Raw genomic sequence first — 23,573 nt, forward strand, 5'->3', positions numbered from 1 at the left:
CCCACTTCCTGTGGGTCCTATTACAACCAAGATAAGGAATATAATGTTATTTTGTAGTCAAAGCCCTTCATATCCTGAATCTTTCCTACCTTTCCAATCTTCTAATTCTTTACTTACTCTCATGCCCTCGTCAATCCAGAGACACTGGCCTTACTGTTCCCTGAACAAGATACTTTATGTCCCACCTCAGAGCCTTTCCACTGGTTGTCCTTTATGTCTGAAATGCTCTCCTTCCTGATTTCTGCCTCCTGGTTTCTCTGGCTTCTTTCAAGTCTTAGCTAAAATTCTACCTTCTGTAAGGAGCCTTTGCCAGTCCTCCCTTAGTCTTACTGCCTTTCCCCGACTTATCCTACCTATATCTTGTTTATAAAAAAAATATTGTTTAGACTATGACCTCAAAAGCAGAGGCAGTTTTTGCTTTTCTTAGTATCTTTGGTTCTTAACACAACATCTGGGACATTTCAGTCATTTTTTGGTTGTATCAAAATTCTATGGGACCATATTTGGGGTTTTTTATTGACAGAGATACTGGAGTGGTCTGCCATTTCCTTCTTCAACTCATTTTTATGGATGAGGAAACTGAGGAAAACTGGACTAAGTGACTAGTCCAGGGTTACCCAGCTAGTAAGTGTTGGAAACCAGATTTGACCTCAGGAAAATGAGTTTATTTGACTATATGTTCAGTACTCTATCCACTACACCACCTAGCTGCCTCCTGTTATTCAGTTATTTTTGTCTGGATCATAGATCTTTACTAAATACCAACAGACTATTGTCAACCCTCTTTACTAATCTCATAATAGGGATATATGAAATTTTTATGCTCTGTTATTTCTCTTTCTGTCTCTAGAACCCTATTGTTATCAGCCTTTCCTACAGCAAATTAGATAACTGCAAGCACAATCATTATAGAGCTCTGATTGACTTCTCTCTAGACCTACTTATCATAGCTATCATCCTGACTCGTTATCCTAACAGAAGTAGGGCATGGCATTTGAAAAGAGCAGCATTTAGGTTTTCATCCAAGCATCCCAATCCAGCTGATAGATGTTGAATTCAAAGTTGAGTGCGGTGTTCCATTCCTCAGTCCTCCCCCAAATACAATAAAATTCTTTAAGCTCTGCCATTTTCATTTAAAGAAATCTACAAAATTGAAGCAATCTTTTCCATTTTTCATTACACACCGGATAATAAGAATTTATTTATTTTACCATGCCTGGGACATAGTAGGTATTTAGATTTTCATTGATGGATAGATTAATTGGGAAGGGGGAGAGAAGTTTGTCCTTCTCTTCCCCATACTCTGTCATTGATACTTAATTGGGAAATCCTTAACAAAATAGTTGTTTTCCAACATAAAAACTTGCTTGAAGAGGCAGATTCATTTGGATAAGAGGGAAAGGAGGGAAATGCAGCACAGGTTGCTGAGATTCAGGCAAGGTCTTAATATCCCCAACTATCTGTAGGAGGGAGTGCTCACTGCAAGGGAAGGAGGGCTCTAAATTTCACCTATTTTTTAATGCTAGCTGGGTCCAGAAATGCTTGAAGACAAGCCATGAAACCAGTCATCAAAAGCACTTTTCTGCAGGCTAACCAATCCCAAGAAGGAAACAGTTACCTTGGTGCTCACCAACAAACAGAAAATTTGAGACTGGTGCCAGATTTCAGTGCTGCCAAATAAGCTTTGGGAGAATTCTGGTAGCATTCTTTCATTACTATCTACTAGGTAAGTCAAGGAGGCATCAGAGGATATTGTTATTTTTGGTTAAAATTGTTTGCCCAGGGTTTATTTATGTTCATGGCATCTTTTGTAAATTAATTGTAGTTGTAAATGAACTGAAACAATTCTATCAGATGAACGAGAAGTAAAGCTCCCATTGGTTAAATTAAAAAAAAAAAGTTACTGGGACGTTGCATGTACTGTCAGATTCAGATTATGTATTATTTTTATTGATCTGCCTTTCTTCTCTTCCCTCCCCCCCCTTGTCATAAGGGATGGCTTACTGGGTGGGTGAAGCATATGTTTGAAAATGAAGGTGATGTGAAAACAGAAGATATATTTTAAAAAATGTATCTGGGCTAAACCTAACACCAAAGAAAAGATGAGGAGGTACATTTCCCTGCTTTGTTGAAGACCTGCATGAGTATTGATGGAGAATACTGTGCACAATGTTAATTTTTTTCAATATGTTGGTTAATTTTTACTGAATTTCTCCTCCATCCTTTTTTTTTTTTGGTCCTTGTTTTAAGTTCCTTGGGAGAAGGAGAAGGAAAATAGTAGGAAATACAGGTGATATAAAAAGAAATCAATAAATTTTATTTTGTGAAGTGCATACAGAGATAAGGGGGAGCCGGAGACACAAGCATTTCACTATAAACTCTGTCTGGGAAGGTATCTAAGGGAACATCTTCATTTTACAACCTCTTCATATTACAAACTAGGAAATTAAAAACCAGATAGCATTTGTCCAAGGCACTCAGGTAGTAAGTGTATGAGCCAGGAGTCCACCCTTCTGGTTCTAGATTCAGTATTCTTTTATATTCACTTGATTATCTTCTCTCTATACTGTTATCATTTTAGTCAGAGCTTGGAAAGACACTTTAAAAAAAATCAATAATTGTTCCTTGGTCCATAATTTAATAGGTCTCTCTATTCTCTGCTAATTTTGTTTATAATATGACCTTTTATAGCTAAGTCATTTAGCCATTTGGAATTTATCATAGTATATGGTGTTATATATTGGCCTAAAGCTAATTTCTATGTAATTCTTATCCCAGGAGTTGGAATCTTTGGATTCATTTAATATTATGCTGCTTTATGTTTTTTTGGATCTCATGTTCCTTATCTGTTTCACTGATTAAATTTATTATTGTCTGACTAGTACAAAATGGTTTTTAATAATTATTACATTGTACTATAGTTTGTCATTGCTACTTGCTACTAGTCCTTTTATTTTCATTATTCCCATTGAGGTTCTTGATCTTTTGTTTCTCCAGATGAATGTTGGTATTTTTTCTAATTCTGTAAAATAATCTTTTGCTAGTTTGAATGGTGTTACACTGAATAAGCAAATTAATTTAGGTGGTATTTTTATTTAATTTTATTGACACAAACTAATCATGAGCATTTAATATTTCTCCACTTTATTTAAGTCTGTTTTAATTTCTATAATTGGGTAGTTGTATTTATATTAATTTATATATGTAGCTAAAATGTCTCCCCTATATTTTTTATTGAGCAGTGATTTTTAATTGATTTTCTCTTTTGATCTGTTCCTGCTGAGTTTGGTTAGTAATATGCAAAAAATCTATAGTTTATTTTATATCCTTCTATTTTCCTGACATTACTCCTTCAGCTTTTACTTGAATTTCTAGGATTCTCTAAATAGAATATCAGATTGTTTAAAAACACAAAAGCAGGGGGCAGCTGGGTGGCTCAGTGGATTGAGAGTCAGGCCTAGAGATGGGAAGTCTTAGGTTTAAATTTGTCCTCAGACACTTCCCAGCTGTGTGACCCTGGGCAAGTCACTTAACCTCCATTGCCTAGCCCAATACACAGTATTGACTCCAAGATGGAAGGTAGAGAGGGGTTTTAAAAAAATAACAAATACAAAAGCAATAATATTTCTTCTGTTCATGAATCTTCTCTTAATTACCTACTGTCATTTTAGTAGTAATTCATGTTCTTTAAATCAATCTAGATTTGCTTCTTTGCAGATAAAATAGCTCATAGAATCCTAAAAAGTTAGGGAACTTAGAGATGAGAGGTTCATAGATTTGAATGTGAAAGGGACCTCTAAGGTCACCTCGTCCAACACCCTCATATTACAGATGAGAAAACTAGAGCAGAGAGAGTAAATAAAGCAGCAGATCCAGGCTTTAAACCCCGGTCCTCTGACTCCAAATCCAAGATTATTTCTTCTTCATTAATATGAACCTCTCATTTTACAGCTGAAGAAACAGATGGCCAGAGAGATAGAATGATTAGTCTAAGGTCCTGCAACTAGTTAGTGCCAGAGCTGGGAAGAGAATACAATGAATCCAACAACTTACATTTATAAATGCTTTTTAAGTTTTGAAAAATTCTTCAAAAAATTATTCCTTATTGACAATTTAATAACTCTGGGAGGTAGATGCTCTTATTGTTACTATTTTGCAGGATGGGAAACTGAAACTCAGAGAGTTTAAGTGAACTGATTAGGATCAAACAGCTTGTAAATATCTGAGTCCAGATTTGAACTGAGATCCTTCTGAGTCCAGGGTGAGCTCTCATGCCACATTGTGTCCTAATATAGTACCTTTTTAGTTGGGAACAACATTATGGAAAGCCATAATAGTAGGTCTTTACTACCTCTAGGCTTTTCCCTCTGGATTTTTGCTGAGGCAGTTAGACTTGATTCTTTCCAAAGGGTTTTGATTAGAAAAGTGATATGTACACGGTGTATATAGCAGAATTCAAATATAAACTCAGCATAACATAAATATGGGATACTGATGTGTTTTAGCACAGGAGACATATGAGGAAGTAAATAATGTCAAAGCATAGCTGGGTTCTGTTTAGAAAAAATATGCTTTGGAAATATTCCCCTAGCAGCATAATGCTACAGTGTTGGCTGGTTCCCTCGTTGAGCCTGCTCAATGTTAGAAGAGGAACTGATCATCTGAAAGACAGTTTCTGGGGATTTGCTTTGACTGAGAGTTCAGAGAGTAGTGCTCACCGAATTTAGAATGTGACATGTAGAAAACAGGAGAGAGCAACAATATAACTTTGTGATTATGACACAAATAATTTATCTAATTTTAGAGAAGAGATAAAACCGTATCAGTTAGTCAAATAGTTTGGCTGTGATGTGCTCAGAGAGCCGCTAGAAAAGCACAATTTGTATCAACTCAGCTTAGCTATTCAACACAGACATTATATTCATTAAGGAACTGACAAGTTTGTAAGTGGATAAGATGTATTTATTACTGATGTATTTGTTTTAATATATGAGTACCCATGATATTATTTCTTTTGCCCCACAGATGAGTCAATAGAAAAGTTTAACTTAAAAGTGTTATTTAAATCTTCAGCAGCTAAATAATGTAGATAGAAATAATAAATATAAATAAATAAATAATAAATGTAGATAGAAATGCAACAGTGGGAGCTTGAGGACTAAAGTTGGGAGCAGAGAGAGTATTTTACTTCACAATTGAATTTCCCTAAGGTCCTGAGAGAATTGGAGTATAACTGGGTCATGTTGGTTTTACTTTGGGAATTGAGGCTTGCCAGGGGAAGGGCAGGTTGGAGGAACTGAGTTAGTCCAGAAAGTGACTCATCGTCCACACATACTTCTGAAAGGTCTGCCACATTATAATATTCACTTTATTGAGTAGACACCCACACACCCCCTTCTATATTCAACACATGTGACTGTTTTCTGAGCAGGAAATGTCTAAAATGATAGATATGACCAGGCTCCACCAGGCTGTTGCTGTGGGGGACTGCAGTACGGTGAGCAGGATTCTAAAGAAGGGGCTGTATAATCCCAACCACAAGGATAGAGACTGGAATGACCGGACTCCACTTCACTGGGCTGCAATTAAAGGTAAATGACAAAGCTGGTCACTTCCCATGTGCAATAAACACAGCCTGGTTTTCCTTTCTTTATAGATCTTAATAATAAACTCTTTTTATAGATCATAGTAATAAAAATTCCCCATATTACTTATATTTTAATAAAGGCTTCTGGAAAATAAAATCCTTTTACTATCCCAGGGAATGAATTTCTATTGAAAGGAAAATCTTTATATGCTATTCCAGTTGTAGGGAGGAGATGAGTAAGTAATTTCTTCTCTTGCCTGTGTAATAATGATTACTCATTATATCGCAATAACTCATGTAAGAAATGACAAGGGGATGAGATTCAGAGGAACTTGGGAAGACACATATGAACTCATAGAGTGAAGGAAGAAGAACCAGAACAACTTATATAATAGTAACAATATCATAAAAATGAATAACTTTGAATGATTTAAGAACTTAGATTATTGTAGTGCTCATCCATGAATCCCTAGGATTTAAAAGAAACATGCTATCCATATCCCAACAAGGAGGCAATGGATTCAGAGTGCAGATCAGGAAATACAGTTTTAGACATAGCCAATGTGGAAATTTGCTTTGCTTGACTACATGTTTGTTACAGGGCTTCATTTTTCTTTTTTATTTATAAAGGGTGAAGAGGGAAGTTGGAAAGAGAAAGTGATTTTTGGTTACTTGAAAAATCAATTTAAAGAAAGTTCAGTCATTTATTACTTTATTTGTAACAAAAAAATTTTAAACGTTTTGAAAGAGATTCATATAATAAACTAATAACTGTTTTCTAAATAAACTGTACTTTCAAATTTGTATATATAATAATTACAAAAATTCACTGTGAGACACTACTTACACATTGGGACACTTATTCCTTGTAATCTGTCTAATGAAGTAGGGGACAATAAGAAGAAGGAGGAGGAGGAGAAAGAGGAAGAAAAAAAGGCTGATATTTAAATAAACAATACCTATATTTTTCATTATATTCTTCCCCTACCCATTCAATCTAGGGATTTTTCTTTTATATGAAAGAATCTGTTGAAAAAAGGAAAAAGTGGGGAAAAAGTTCCACAAAACTAATGAACATATTAAAATAAACATATTAAAAAGGATGTTATCTATAGTATTTCACACTCATGAACCCCTGATTTTGCAAAGCAGTTAGGGGGATATTTCTTCTCATCTCTTTTTTGGATTGGAGCTTAGCCATTCTTATTTTGCTACATTTAAGTTTAATTATTTTGTTACTCTTTCCATTTTCATTATTATCGACTTTATGTTCATTCTTTTCCTGGTTCTACTTATTTAATTTTGTATTGGTTCATATAAGTGTTTCTCTGGATTCATAATATTTAAGTTTTTTGGTTTTTTTTTGCAACTCAATACTATTATATTACTTTCATGTACCACAATTTGTTTAGATATTCTCTAATACATGGACATCTACTTCCAAGTACTGATATTTATATAATATTTTGAAGTTAGCAATATGCTTTATATATCATCACATTTAAACCTCAAAAACCACATAAAACCTCAAAAAATAGTCATTACTAGCACCATTTTAAAGAAGTGGTTGCCTACACAATGTGATTTGGGTGATGTCAGAAAGGCACTCTTTAAAAATATTCTCTCCCTTACTTCCTGTCACTCTACTGTAAAAATCTACCATTAGATCCTCATTCCTTTCGACCTTTAAAGGCTTACATTTCTAAAAGTCCCTCACCTGGAATATAAATGTAGCTAGCAGGGATGATACCTTATACCTCAGCAGCTATTATACCTAACACCTGAGTGAAGATCAAGGCACTGTGGATCTGAGGCATGACTTCTGGAGCTTCTGGAAAGAAATGACAGAGGGGTGCTGGTCCAAAAATCACCATTTTCATAATGTTGCTGTTCAAAGCATTCTAAAAGAATTTCGGTGCAGTCCAGTTATATAAAACTCTATTTCAGGTGTGAAATTAAGAAAGGGAAAGTAAAAGGAAGTCAAGTAGAAAAGTATTTCTTACGTTAATGTAAGATCCCTATTCTAATAATTTCTATCTATAACCACCCAACCAATCTGGCCCACAAGGGCCTGCTTTGTCCTTGAGAGGGTCAAGGCTATCCTCTCTTCCTGTTCATCTAAAACCCCAAATTCTTAACTATCTATCCTAATCTAAAATATAACTTATAATAGAGAGGAATAAGTCAGGGTTATCTTTCCTGCTGCTTAGATTTGATTTCTAGCTGGGCATGAATTCTACTACCTTCTCCACTCAAACAAGTCAGACTTTGTTGCCACCTACTGGGGAAAAGACTGGTACTGCACCCAACAATCTCCTCTGGCCTGATAAGATGGTTTTTCAGGATGTGAATTCACCAAGATTTTCCAAACTCACAGAGTTGTTCTTTGGACAACCTTCCTTGAACCAGGTCAGCCCAAAAGAGAGCCATTGGTCCAACTGTATTTCCCAAAGCTACTTGGGAAAATTCTCTACCATCAATCATCTCTGAGATTCTATTCAGATTTAAAGAAACCCCAACTCACTCATCTCACTTATCTCTCTATCAACAAATTTTGCTAATTAATCCTATTTCCTATTACCTTTGAATTAATGAACATTTCCCTACAATATGGAGGAACTGGTCCTGGCCTGTGCTAAAGCTCTTAAAATTCTTCTGACCATCCAGGTTGTAGGTGAACAGCATCAGATGAATTGTAGTTAGCTTGGATAGTCAGAGTACAGAGTTAGAAGGTCATTTGATTTGTAGGAAACATTTTTGGAGCTCCTATATAAGACCCCTTGGTTGATGCTGAGGATTATCATTAATGTTATATATATATCCTTCCTTTTGAAGAGAATCAAGGATATCATGGGGTGAATTGGATTTAAGTAAGGCAGACTGGTCCATCCCACTCTCTCTTCTAGAGTAATTGATGTCAAAATGACTGGTGATGGTCCAGGATTTAGTGGATGACTTTGGCATCTTTGATGTCTGACCAAGGTCTAAGCATTCCACAGTGCCTATTTTAGCCACCTTCATGGCCATTGGAATCATAGTTCTCATCTGATCATTCTGACAGAGAAAGTCTTCACATATTTGGGGTAGGCATCCCCCTAAGTCATTGATGGGTTTGAGGCATGTCAGTTACCTTTGATTTGGTTTGGTCCATCTTCCGAGATGATTTTATTAGTGTGACCACTGCACAAGTTACTTTTTGGAGTCACAGATGACAGTACACACCAAAGGTGGATAAGAAACCCTGAAAAGGGATTAGCAGGCCCTCATACTAGAGGTGCTAGTCCTCTTTGCATATCCTATACACCCCTCAATGAGGAAGTAGTTAGAAATGAACAACAACCCAGTCCCTGTCCTCAAAAAGGTACTAAGTGGTATATGATATGTAACCAAGAAACTATAATAAAAGAATGTGTGCTGAGAACATCCTTAGGAATATTTGAGAAGGAAAAGAATACTTTCATGTATGCTGAGGAAGGCTCTGTAAAGAATCATGTAACTAGAACTGGAAGGGATCCTGGAGCCCTTTTATTTAACTATCTTTTTTTACAGATGAGGAAGCTGAGGCATTTAGAGAGTCCAGTCTCCTTAGTTTAGAGATTAGAAATTAAGTAATTTGTTCCAGGTCACACATACCCTATAAGTAGTTAGGGATAAGAACAGTAGTTGAATAGGCAGCAATGAACAAGGTAACAGGTGAGAGATAGTCTCTCTGAATGCATAGAGGTAGGAAAGTTCAGGACAAAAATAGCCTGGTTTGACTGGAGTAATTGACGTAATATTGAGTGAGTAATTTGGAATATTGAGTATATGAATAATAATAATTATTATAATACTAATAGTAATAATAATGCTAGCAACTGCAATGACAACAATATTTATGATAATGATAGTTAGCATTTATGTAGTACTTACTCTGTGCCAAGCATTGGGCTAAGCACCTTACAATTATTATCTTATGTGAAAGGGAATAATATGAAATAAGACTGGAAAATAGGCTATCATAGGATATTGAAATCAAAAGAAATTTAGAGAGTAATTAGTCCAGTCTCCTTATTTTAGAGATAAGAAATTAAGTCATTTAGCCAAAGTCATACAACTGACAAATAGAATTTGAACTCAGGCCTTTACAACTTGGGGCAGCTAGGTGGCCTAGTAGATAAGAGTTTGGGACCTGGAATCTGGAAGACTCCTTTCCCTGAGTTCAAATCTAGCCTCAAACATTTCCTAGCTGTGTGACTCTGAGCAAGTCACTTCACCCTATTTGCCTCAGTTCTTCATCTGTAAAATAAGCTAGAGAAGGAAATGGCAAACCACTCCTGTATCTTTGCCAAGAAAACCCAAAATAGAGTCATGAAGAGTCAGACACAACTGAAATAAATGAACAACAAGCAACTATCTAATTTCAAATGCAGTGTAGTTTTCACTCCACTATACCAGCTAGAGTCAAATGATAGAAGACCTTAAGTATCAAGCTATGGAATTTGTTTCTAAAGGAATTTAGAAATTGCCTTAGAATTAAAATTTTAGGCATTAGAATTTATTTTAAAGTGTAAACCTCAAATTTCCTTAGACTTATAATTGTTGAAAATTTCATCATTGGGATATTTCATACTTGGAAAATTTCTTACTGATAGTCTATTGGAATGGGAACTCCATTGGCATGGGAGGTTCCTTCTCTTCCCTTCTTAAGATTACTTTAGGACAGAAACCCTTTGCTGAACAATGGAAAGGACTTTGACCTATGCTTAAGCATAGAACAGGAATTTCTTTGAGTCTTGATTGATTTAGAATTGATACAATGGAGATACTTGGAATAAATCTCCACCCTATTCAGTCCTAATAGGATTGAGTAAGGGCTGCAGCCTAGATCAAAATTTAATTATTCCAATCTCTACCATACTCAAGTTAACAGGATTTAGAAAGGGCTGTAGCAAAGGAGTATAGATTTAATCATTTGAAAATATGACCTTCAAGAGACATGTGCAAAAGCCAGAAACCTCTGGGCGGTCCTGGGTTAAGCGAGAGCCTCCATTGACAGGGAAATTGATGAAGAGTGATTGGTAGATGTGAGGACTGAGGGGAGGCAACTTGGATGGTGTCCTTAAAGATAGGAGGGTCTGGAGACTGAAGGGGTGTGGAGTTTTTTTTGGGTCGGTGTGGTTCCTGGTCTCTGAGGAAGCTTGCTCGGAAGGAAGCTGAAGGTGGGGGCCTCTGAGACTGTTTCTCCATTTTGGACACGTGAGTAATAGGGACTGGTCTCTTTTCTTTGCCCCAGCTATCTAAGGGCTTGGGCCTTTTGGCCCAGCCTAAACAGAAGGGGTATTTAAGCCCTATTCCCTTCTCTCCCCTTTCTCTCTCTATATATATCTCTAATTCCTTTCTTGCTCCTATTGTAATTAAACTCCAAAAAAGGCTGACGGCTGACTTGAGTTTTTCATTTAGGAATTACATAGCTGATTCCTTGGCGACCTTAAATTAATATATATCAGTCTTTTAAAGTGATTCCCTTGTAACATTGTGGCTGACCACACGGGAGTCTAAAGAATCCTCTCAATAAAACTTTTTCCTTGCCTTTTTACTATACTGTTTCACCACTTAGTTCTTTTTTTTTTAACAAAAAAACTTGGCTTAAAGACACAGCTGCTAGAACACGTGAGTATAAAAAACTTTTTCTCTTTTCTCCTTAAGTTAAATTGGAATCAGCAGTTTTTTTTCTTTTTCTTCCCTTTAATCTTAAGGGACAGCTGGGTAGCTCAGCGGATTGAGAGCCAGCCCTAGAGGCAGAAGGTCCTGGGTTCAAATCGGACCTCAGATACTTCCCAGCTGTGTGACTCTGATAGACAGAAAACAGCTAGTTTTTAAATCTCAGCAACAGGACTCTAAAGTCCTGGCTGGAAGAACTGTTTCTAAATATCCTTTCCCTTAAGGAACAACTTCCTGGATTAGAAAAAAAAAAACCCTGTGGAAAGTTTATTGCTTTGCCCTGCTCCCCACGTGTTTTGTGAAATTACAAAATATACATATAAAAATGAGTACTACATTCTTTGACAATTATATGGCAGCTGAAGAAGTAGGGGCATTGAGGAATGAAGGATACCTCCAAATTTTTATATTAATAGGTACTGTCATTTTTGTACTCCTCAATACTATATTTAGAGATGAAAAAATAAAAAATATTGAGGATAAAATAAAACAAAATGAGGATAAAATAAAACAAAATGAGGATAAAATAAAACAAAATGAGGATAAAATAAAACAAAATGAGGATAAAATAGAAAATATTGAGGATACAATAGAAAAAATTGAGGATAAAATAGGAAATATTGAGAATAAAATAGAAAAACTTGAGGATAAAATAGGAAATATTGAGAATAAAATAGGAAATATTGAGGATAAAATGGGAAATATGGAAGATAAAATAGGAAAAATTGAGGATAAAATGCAAGCCCAATTAGAAGATCTAAAAAGTTTCTTACAGGATCAATTGGCAAAAAACCACTCTACCAGAAACAGACCTGTTTCTGAACCTTTGAATGAGGAAATTTCCTTCCCTGAAATAGATATGGAAAACACCTTCCCTATAGCCCAGTTAACAGACTGCTTCTCTCGTGTAGTGCAAATCTTGTCTGAATTTAATCCCCAAAACCCTTCCCCTGCAATCCCAGCTTCTCATGTTCCTTCTCCTACAGAAAACCAAATTCCAATGCAAGGGAGATCTTGTCCTCCTAGAGAAACCTGTCCTTGTCAAACTGACCCACAGGTGCAAAATTCAACTAGAGGCCTGTTTCCTCTAAGAGAAGTACCTGAAATAGGACGAAATGGGGATGTGGTGACTTTAAGACATAGGATACCGTTTACTCCCCAAGAAATAAATGAATTTACACGAAATATCCCCACATATGAACAAGATCCTTTTCTAGTAACAAAAAAGATGGGAGACATATTTTTTCAGTATAATCCGTCTTACAAGGACGTTGAGAGCTTACTACAGGCTTTTTTAAGTGAACGTGAAAAAAATAAAATAATTGCTCATGTCAACAAAACCCGGGGGCGTAATGCAGCACATTGGCCATCTCAGGATCCCGAATGGGACTATAATAATCCTGAGGACTATCTACAACTATACCATTGTAGAGAGGCCATCCTCACGGCCATGAAGGAATGTGCGGACAGTACAGATAAGTGGATGGAACTGGAAAAAATTAAGCAAAAGGAAAACGAAACACCCTCCAGATTTATGGACAGAATTATCGAGTTTGGGGACAGATACTTAGATTGGGACTTAAATAAAGAGAATAGTTTAAGACAAGTTAGAAGAATCTTTGTAAACAATTCTTGCAAAGTAATTAAAAATTATTTTAAAACACAATGCCCAAGATGGTCAGATATGGACCTTGAAGAATTGCGAAAAACAGCTATATATGTTTTTAAGGGAAATGAAGAAAAGGAGAAAGAGAATAATGATGACATGGAGGAAATGAAGAAAAAAATGAGATGTGTAATAGATAGGATAACTAAATTAGAAAGTGGGCATGATAATGAACCAACGACAATTGCCCCTCTCCAGAAATCCAATTATCAATCCATTACTTGCCACTTCTGTGAGAAGAAGGGCCACAAAATGATGGAATGTAGAACCTTTCTTAAGATGTTTGGAAGGAATACACACTTTAATAATGGTTTTAGAAATAATAACTATAGAAATTATGATAATGGTTATAGAAACCAGAATTCTAGAAATTATAATAATGACTATGGAAATAACTATAATGAATATAGAAATAAGAACTTTAGAAACCAGAATTATAGAAATAGGAATTGGGAATTTAATGACAATGCTCAAATTGAAGAAAATTTTAATGATAATGAACAACAACAATATATGAGAAATGGCGCTCGTCCAAAAATCACTCGAGGTACTAATGACCCTCAGAGAGGTGCCCTTCAGGGGGGTGCCCAAGGAATATCCCAAACACAATGATGGTGCCCAGGGGCGGCTGGGGCACAGGAATCAGAGGATACAACCTTTGATTTCCCAGACCCTGATGTCCTACTACCCGTTGTCCCTATCCACTGCCCTCCCCATACTAATGAACCCCATGTTACCTTAAAAGTGGGTAACACTTATTATGATTGTCTATTAGACACCGGAGCTTCCTGGTCTGTATTAAAGAGAACACCTGATTTACAATGTTATTCTATTGGCTCAGAGAATGTAATGGGAGTATCAGGAATAACCCAAAGAGTTAAAAGACTTCCTCCTAGAATGGTGTCTGTAGGACCCCTAGAGGTACAACACTCCTTCCTTTTGATGCCTGACTCCCCTTTAAATTTGCTGGGGAGGGACCTTCTATGCAAACTCAGAGCCACAATAACCTGCTCCCCAGATGGCTCATTATCATTAGAAGTACCAGAGGAATCTTTAAAATTACTCCCTGTACTTCTCTCGGAAAACAAGGAGGCAAAAGAACCTTCCATTTTTGAAATACCTAAAGATATACCAGAGTCTCTTTGGGCCACATCTTCTTCTGATGTAGGCTTACTTAAATCTGCTGTTCCTGTGCAGATAAAAACTAAATCTAGCCCACCTCCTTCTATCCCTCAATATCCCCTCTCAAAGGAGGCAATTGAGGGTATTACACCAGTTATTAACTCATTAATAGAACAGGGAATAATAATCCCTTGCAAATCTGAATACAACACGCCCATCCTGCCAATTAAAAAACCAAAAAAAGGACCCGATGGCAAACACATCTATAGATTCGTACAGGATCTAAGGGCAGTGAATAATCACGTTATAAAGAGACACTCCGTAGTTTCTAACATACATACTATTATTTCATCTATTCCTAGCACAGCTACATACTTTACAGTAGTAGACTTGTGTTCAGCTTTCTTTTCCATACCAATACATGAAAACTCCAGGCATATTTTTGCTTTCACCTGGAAGGGCTCACAATATACCTGGTGTCGGCTGCCACAGGGTTATGTCGAAAGTCCGAGCTTATTTGAGCAAATTTTGAGCCAAGACACAGACAATATAACATTTAAAAATAGCAAATTAATCAAATATGTAGATGATCTACTCTTGGCTTCAACAGATGCAGAAACATGTCAAGAAGATAGCAAACACCTTCTTTTGGAATTGCACAAAAGAGGACATAAAATCTCTAAGGATAAAGTTCAATGGTGTCTCCAAAAAGTAGAATATTTGGGATTCATCTTGACTGCGGGTGCTCGTTATATTTCTCCAAAACGAATTGAGAACATTCAAAAATTGAGTGCTCCTACCACTAAGAAACAGCTGAGAGCAATTTTAGGAGCAACAGGGTTTTGTAGACAATGGATTCCTTGCTATGGGGAAATCACTAAACCCCTTATAGCATTAACAAAGGATTCGGTTCCTGAACCCCTCAAATTAGAGCCTGAACACTTGTCAGCTCTAACAGATCTGAAAAAGGCTATCATGTCTGCCCCTGCTCTAGGCATCCCAGATTACAACAAGCCATTTACTTTATATGTGCATGAGCGAAGAGGAGTAGCCTCTGGTGTGTTAACTCAGACTTTGGGACCTTCTCAGCGCCCAATTGCTTATTATTCTGCCCAACTAGACCCAGTAGCAGCAGGAGCACCACCATGCCTTAGAGGAGTAGCTGCTACAGCCTTACTAGTAACAAAAACCGTTGATTTAGTATTGGGATGTCCATTAACAATAATGTGCCCACATGAGATTGAAGCATTATTGGTAAAACATAGAACACAGGCATTCTCGGATCAGAGAATTACAAGGTATGAAATAACCTTATTAAATAGTGAAAATATTACCTTGAAACGCTGTTCAACTCTTAACCCTGCCACCTTACTTCCAGATTTACCCACTTCAGGAGAACCACTACATAACTGTGAAACATTAGTGTCCATGGCAGAAAAGCCTCGAGATAATCGCTTGGACACTCCCTTAGAAAATGCAGATCTGATTTTATTTACCGATGGTTCCTCTTTTATGAGGGATGGCATACGTTACACTGGAGCTGCCGTAGTCTCAGAATTTGCCACTGAATGGTCAGCTTCACTACCTTCTAACATTAGCGCTCAAGGAGCAGAACTCATAGCTCTAAAACAAGCTTGTATAATTGCCAAGGATAAAAAGGCAACAATTTATACGGATTCTAGATATGCTTTCGGCATTTGTCACTCAGTCGGGATGCTATGGCTCCAAAGAGGATTTTTAACCTCAGCTGGAAAATCCATAGCTAATGCAGAAATTATTAATGAAGTTCTTTCTGCTCTCAAACTGCCTAAAGCCCTAGCTGTAGTTCATTGCTCTGCCCATACAGGTGGCTCTGACCCTGTCTCTAGAGGAAATGACCGAGCAGATGCCGCTGCAAAACTAGCAGCCATAGAAGGACCTGGATTAATTTTAACATTAACAACCACTGATAATTTAAATTTATCACTCTCCTATAATGAAAAGGAAGTGGAAAAATGGAAACAAAAATTTAAAGCAAAACAAATTAATGGAGTATGGGTGTCACCTGAAGGAAAACCCCTGCTCCCTAGAAGTTTCTATAACCAAATTTGCCAATCTATTCATAAAAATGGTCATTTTGGCACCCAGGGCATCGTGGACTCTGTCAAGAGAGTATGGATAGCCCCTGGTATAACTACTGTAGCCTCTAAAGTATGTTCAGCCTGCCCTATTTGCCAGGCATATAACCAACATGCATATCGTGGAAAAGCCTTTGGGGGACGTCCTCTGGCTTACACACCTTTTGAACATCTACAGATAGATTTCATTACAATGCCAAAAGCTGGACGTTATAAATTTTGTCTAGTAATTGTAGATCAACTAACCAGATGGCCGGAAGCATTTCCTACGACCCGAGCCACAGCAGATTTTGTTGCAAAGATACTTTTAAAAGAAATTATTCCTCGTTTTGGCCTACCAGCACGTATTGACTCCGATAGAGGGAGTCATTTTACCGATTCTGTCTTAAATCAAATATATTCTTGCTTGGGGATAACTCCAAAATTCCATGTTCCATATCACCCCCAGAGCTCAGGCCAAGTGGAGAGGATGAATAAAGAACTTAAGACTATGATTGGCAAATTATGCACTGAGACCCATTTAAAATGGCCTGAAATTCTCCCTCTGGCCCTATTTTATCTTAGAAGCAGGCCTAGAGGAGACTTACATATTTCACCATTTGAGATGCTTTTTGGACATCCGCCTATACAGGCTAAGCCTTTCTCCCCGGCTTATACATCGCTATTAGGGGGAGATATTACTATTGCTTCCTATATACAGGAGTTACAGCACAAACTACGTGAACTTCATGAATCCGGAGCTGCAGTACAAGCTGGACCATTAGACTTTTCTCTGCATGACCTGAACCCAGGAGATAAAGTTTATATCAAGAATTTCAAGCGAACTGGAGCAACTGAACCTTCATGGGAAGGACCATTCCAAATATTATTAACTACTCCAACATCTATAAAGATTGGAGAAAGAGACTCTTGGATTCACTGTTCACATGTGAAGAAAGCATCTTCTGCTGAGACTGATTAACTCTATCTTATCATATGAATTGTGACTCTATCTTATCATAAGAATTGGAGATAATAATCCATAGACAAATGGATATTTTTTTTCAAGAATATATTGAATTACTGATTTTTTTTCTTATTTTTTCTTATTTCTTTTCTTTTATTTTTTTATCAGAATATTTGATTTTTTTTTCATTTTTGTACTGAAGGTACACATAATTAATATTAATTTTTTTTCCTGCAGTAATACAAGTTAATATATATACTCTTGCTATAATATCAATATATGCCTAAAAGCTTTAAACTATGGGAACCTGCCATTTATTGATAAAATATTATAGGACTGTGATTAATGTTTGTGTCTGATTCCAGGAAAAGGGATAAAAACAAGGAGCACAGACTAAACCTGAATAGTGCCAATAGAGCACACATGAAATATTAAAGTGAGACTCAAGGTTGCGACGCTTAACTTATGTTTAAGTCGTAGGACTTCCTTGTATCTACACTCCTTTTGAAGTACTCAAACAAGTACAAAGCTTGACTATCATGCTGGCTCCCTATATCTCTGAAGGAAAAAAATCAGACAAGGGAATGACATTTCCCCATCAAAATAGAATTCTAATTCTTTCCTTCTTATATTATGGCAACTTCCTGTAGTCTTGGCTACAAATGGCTAAGTGAAATATTACTGTATTCTGTCCTACATACTTGTGGGATAGAAATTACTTTAAACTGGACCTATACAAGGCGTATTTTGAATTTTTCTTATGTTTTTGATTATTTTTCTATTCTTTTGATAATTGACACATACACCCCCATAACTGAACATTGCATTCTGAGCTAAACTTGATATTTTTTTTTAAATACTTACTTCAGGGGGGATTGTATTTTAATTTAAAATCTAAGAATTTTTGAATTTTTTTTGTTTGAGATTGTATTTTTATAAAAATCCAAGACTTTTGTTTAAGATTTTACTGTTATAAAAAATTTTAAAGATTTTGATTTTGTTTGAGAAAAGATCTTTAAGAAAGAAGCTTGAAACTTTTATATCCAGAGAATGAACTGTTGCAGAAAGATGCCGAAAACCTACACTTCATCAAGAAGATCAAGAATGAACTTTGGATGTGATTGATTGGACTGAACTTTTGATTGAACATTTATTGTAACATTTATGCCAAAAGGGACTGCCCCTAATTTGGCTTTCTGTCAATGCGCCTAGCAAACATTGGTTTTGCTTTCTTTTCTTTTCTATTTCCTCTCTCACTATTCTAATTTCTCTTAGAAAATTGAATATTGTGTATATCTTTAGTTAAGAAGTGAATTTAGAACTACAAAATGATTATGTTAAATGATCAATGGGGAGACTAGTCTCCCAATGATCATCAGGGGGGATTGTAAACCTCAAATTTCCTTAGACTTATAATTGTTGAAAATTTCATCATTGGGATATTTCATACTTGGAAAATTTCTTACTGATAGTCTATTGGAATGGGAACTCCATTGGCATGGGAGGTTCCTTCTCTTCCCTTCTTAAGATTACTTTAGGACAGAAACCCTTTGCTGAACAATGGAAAGGACTTTGACCTATGCTTAAGCATAGAACAGGAATTTCTTTGAGTCTTGATTGATTTAGAATTGATACAATGGAGATACTTGGAATAAATCTCCACCCTATTCAGTCCTAATAGGATTGAGTAAGGGCTGCAGCCTAGATCAAAATTTAATTATTCCAATCTCTACCATACTCAAGTTAACAGGATTTAGAAAGGGCTGTAGCAAAGGAGTATAGATTTAATCATTTGAAAATATGACCTTCAAGAGACATGTGCAAAAGCCAGAAACCTCTGGGCGGTCCTGGGTTAAGCGAGAGCCTCCATTGACAGGGAAATTGATGAAGAGTGATTGGTAGATGTGAGGACTGAGGGGAGGCAACTTGGATGGTGTCCTTAAAGATAGGAGGGTCTGGAGACTGAAGGGGTGTGGAGTTTTTTTTGGGTCGGTGTGGTTCCTGGTCTCTGAGGAAGCTTGCTCGGAAGGAAGCTGAAGGTGGGGGCCTCTGAGACTGTTTCTCCATTTTGGACACGTGAGTAATAGGGACTGGTCTCTTTTCTTTGCCCCAGCTATCTAAGGGCTTGGGCCTTTTGGCCCAGCCTAAACAGAAGGGGTATTTAAGCCCTATTCCCTTCTCTCCCCTTTCTCTCTATATATATATCTCTAATTCCTTTCTTGCTCCTATTGTAATTAAACTCCAAAAAAGGCTGATGGCTGACTTGAGTTTTTCATTTAGGAATTACATAGCTGATTCCTTGGCGACCTTAAATTAATATATATCAGTCTTTTAAAGTGATTCCCTTGTAACAAAAGACATTAAAGAATCACTTTAATGTTTGAGAAGAATATGGTCAAAGCTGTCCATTAGGAAATTATCTTGGAATCTTGTGAAAGACAGTTGTAGTCATCAAACTCCCAGCTCCTGGCTGCATTGGGCCCAGAAAATCTCCACAGTGCTACCTTAACCAAATTAAAATGTAATTGGGTTAGTGTGTGTGGGGTGGGGTGGGGAGGGGAGGGGACTGTCACTGAAGAGATGAAGCATCAGAAATGGGACAGGTCTATGAAGACTCATGGTTGTAAAGACCTTGCACAACCTGGGGGAAATCATTGAACCTCCCACGACTGAGGAGTTTGGACTAAGTATTCTCCAAGACTCTAAATCCTAGAACTCAGTGGATTCTTGCCTCTATGACCTTAATGATCAAACAAAAATAATAAACCTTGCTCCAGTGAGGGATGAAGGAGGCTGTGACTCACATCTGGCAGAGTAACTATTGTCCTCTGCTGCCCCCTAAAGCCCACCAAGAAAATAACAATTTCTGCTCTTCATGTCAACATCGGTCTTTGGACACTGAATGGTTTGTGGTCTATGAGCACTATTGAGAGACTACCATTACCTTCTGAGTCAACCTATCAGTACCAGTTGGCCTTGGAGTACTGTGAATGGAAGGGGGTGAAGAAGGCCCATTGTGCCTGTGACTCGTGTGTCTTGGAACATTACTAGTACCATCAAAACCAGTGATTTGAACCTGTTCAAGATGATCAAGTGGTTAGTTGACTTTCTGGGTGGTAAACATCATCAGAAGAGACTCTGGCTACAGGAACATGGAAAGTGCCAAAGAGAGGGACTGGAAGGCATCAGAGAAGGAAGGTTTCATGTAGGAGGTTGCATTGGAGATGGACTTTGAAGCAGAAGGACTTGTTTCCACACCTCTGGTCACCCTACCTTTGCCTCCTATCCCTAGATTCTGTCTGCTGCAGTACAAGAAGCATTCCCATTTGCAGTGAGTGATCCTTGGGAGGGATGGAAAGTAAACTGCTTATCAGAGTCAAAGATGAGCCACAAGTGTGATGTGGAGGCAAATGAGGCAATTTTCAAAAATTTATGTTTTATAACTTTTTTTCATATGATTGTTGGTAGTTTGAGAATTTCCTGTTCATATTGTTTGTCTTCTTTTTGAAAATGAATGACTCTTGTTTACATGTATTGATTTAAAACCATTTGTGGAGATTGTTATACAGACTAGTGTTGACTAATGAGAGCCGGTCTTCCCTTTCTCATTTTTCTCTGTAGATCTAATCAGTCACCCTCTGTTATGACAATTAGCTTATTTAAAAAAAATGCCTGGGATAATATAATATCCTTTCAGGTTAAGTTAAGTCAGCAAGCATTCTTTTAGCATGTGCCAAGCACTGTGCTAAGCTGCCAAAGATACAAAGACAGGTAAAAAAAAAATTGGTCCCTTCTCTTAAGGGACTTACAAACTAATGGAGGAGGAGAAATATGCAAACAACTATGTACAAGTGAAACAGATATCAAAGAATTACATTTTTGGATACAAAAATAACAGAATGCTATAATAAAAGAAAACAATTTTTGTCAACCCACAGAGTTTCAAAACAAAAACAAAAAAAAGGAGGCAATAGAGTTGCCAGTAAACCACAAGATTGTACAGAACTCTGGATGATCTTAAAAGAGAATGTCCTCAGGATGAGAAAAAATTTTTGCATCAATATTCTATCACCTGGAGAACAATGATTGGTATGGAAAAGTCAAAGTTGTTTGACGAAGTATGTAAAAATTGGAGTGATTTAGAAGAAATTTTGTGATCTCTTGTGTGGGCTACCTGCATACATGTTTTCAGTTTGCATACTGGCTATTGTGTGTGACAATCAACAAACTCATTAACTTGAGATGATTTCTGTCTCGTGATTTTTATGAAAACAATCATGGCAAAGAGGATGGGATTACCTAGGTGGGCTTGAAGTGGAGGGGAACCACCATGTAGAAAAACAACTGTTATAAACAAATAAGAGGTTTATTATTTCCATGTAAAAAAACCTCTCTTATGATTGCTCCCATTCTGCCAGTTCTCAAGGGGAACTTAAATGAATTAAATTCCAAATAAGAGGCATTGGGGCTGATTTTTACATGTAGTTTGGGGAGCCATACTTTCTGCTATTCCTTTAGAGGAGAGGGTTAAAAAAATTGTTCTATCTGTATGTTTCATGACAAATATGATCAGTCTACTGTGCTTCAGGATATTGAAGTGTTAAATGTTTTATTTGTAAGTTTCATCTATATTCTATGGCTTGGTAAATTCAAACTAACTTTTCCTTATGGAGATCAGTTAAAGGAAAAATGGCAGAGTTAAAATTTTTCAGTGAAATTGTCAAATGCTTCAAAACATGAATGCCCCCCCTTTCCTCCCCCATTCCTTCTTTCCCTCCCTCTGTCTCTTCTCTTTCTTTTCTGTCTCTGTCTTTGTTTGTCTTTCTCCATTTCTAATTCTGGCCAAGGTGAGTAGACAGACAAAATAAGAAGGAAGGAAAAAATTTTCCTGGTCTGCAGAAGTTTATAGTGTCATATACAAATTAAAGACTAAATTTGTGACTGAAATGTAATTTATCTTCTGTAAATTTCCAAATTGTGGTTTGAATTCCATTTTAAAATGATGAAATATCTTAGTGAGTTTTGGAGTGCCATTCTCAAATTTGCTTTAAGTAAAAAATAAGAATAAAACCTTGTGAAAGGAAATAACACTCAAGGTTTTAAATAATTTTTTCTGAATAATGTTACTTTATGGTTTGACTGAATATTTAATTGGTTGCCAGGGATTTAATTTCTAAATCCCCAAAATGAATTACTAAAGTAAAAATGGAATTTATGGTAGTTTATTTTACAGTAGAGAGACGATATTAAGGAAGAGAGAAAAAGGGGTGGGGGAGAGAGACAGAGAGACAGACAGAGAGAGAGAGAGAGAGAGAGAGAGAGAGAGTGAGCTCTGGCTTCTTCTGAGCAGCCAGGTAGCAATTCTAAGGCCCTAGCCAGGGGAAAGGAGTCTCAAGACAATGGGCCTTTCCTGGAGGCTCACACCTCCAGAAAGGGCAAGGAAGGAAGTCAGCCTTTGCACTCACCAAGTGTCAGTTCATTCAGCAAGATTCTTTATCAGTCATCAACTCCAGCAGGCCCCACTCCAAGTGTGTCTCTTTTAAACCCCAAGTGTCCCTCTTCACTTCAAGTCTCTCTTCACTCCAAGCTACTGTCTTTACTCCAAGTGTCCTTTCACTCCAAGTGTCTGATATATGTAGCAATGGTCATATCCCCTCCTAACAATGAGGTATGGGTAGGGGTACCTGAATAGGTGGATTTCCAAATAGCATCTCAAATGATGAGATGTGTAGTTGCCAGACTGTTAAATTTATGGTTGGACAGAATATATTTAATTGGTCACCAGGGATTTAATTTCTAAATCCCAAAAATGAATTACTAAAGTAAAAAAGAATTTATAGTATTTTATTTTACAATAGAGGGAAAATATTAGGGAAGAGAGAAAGAGAAGAAAAGGGGAAAGAGAGAGACAGAGAGAGAGACAGAGGGAGGGAGAGAGAGAGAGAAGAGAGAGAGAGAGAGAGAGAGAGAGAGAGAGAGAGAGAGAGAGACAGAGACAGAGACAGAGACAGAGACAGAGACAGAGACAGAGACAGAGACAGAGGGAGGGAGAGAGAGAGAGAGAAAAAGAGAGAGAGAAAGAGAGAGAGAGAGAGAGAGAGAGAGAGAGAGAGAGAGAGAGAGAGAGAGAGAGAGAACGCTCCGTCTTCCTCTGAGTCAAGTAGAAATTCTAAGGCCTTAGTCAGGGGAAAGGAGTCTCAAGATGATGGGCCTTTGCCCAGAGGATGATGCCTCCAGAAGGCCAAGGAAGGAAGGCAACCTTTATACTAACCACGTGTCATTTCAATCAGCAGATTCTTTATCAGTCTCAACTCCAGCAGGCTCCACTCCAAGTGTGTCTCTTTCAAACCCTGTGTCCCACTTCACTCCAACTCTCTCTTTACTCCAAGTCTGTCTCTTCACTCCAAATGTATATGTGTGTGTCTCTGTTTC

General features: G+C 37.1%; 1 protein-coding gene and 1 long non-coding RNA gene across 2 annotated transcripts in view; one reads left to right on the forward strand and one right to left on the reverse strand.

Moving 5' to 3' along the window:
- The first annotated feature begins 1,532 nt into the window (after window positions 1–1,532).
- The window catches only part of ANKRD66 (ankyrin repeat domain 66), a 35,317-nt gene continuing 13,276 nt past the window's right edge, over window positions 1,533–23,573 (forward strand). The window contains exons 1-2 of the mRNA XM_007484026.3: window positions 1,533–1,726; window positions 5,432–5,591. Of these exons, the coding sequence (XP_007484088.2) occupies window positions 5,435–5,591 (157 nt within the window). The 5' untranslated portion in view covers window positions 1,533–1,726; window positions 5,432–5,434. The remainder of the gene's footprint in view (window positions 1,727–5,431; window positions 5,592–23,573) is intronic.
- LOC130457385 (uncharacterized) lies at window positions 5,351–8,025 on the reverse strand. Its single transcript, XR_008916560.1, has 2 exons — window positions 7,870–8,025; window positions 5,351–5,579 (listed from the first exon to the last, which is right to left on the reverse strand). It is a non-coding gene; the product is annotated as an uncharacterized LOC130457385 (long non-coding RNA).

Source organism: Monodelphis domestica, chromosome 2 (genome assembly GCF_027887165.1).
Source record: "Monodelphis domestica isolate mMonDom1 chromosome 2, mMonDom1.pri, whole genome shotgun sequence".
Classification (NCBI taxonomy): Eukaryota; Metazoa; Chordata; class Mammalia; order Didelphimorphia; family Didelphidae; genus Monodelphis; species Monodelphis domestica.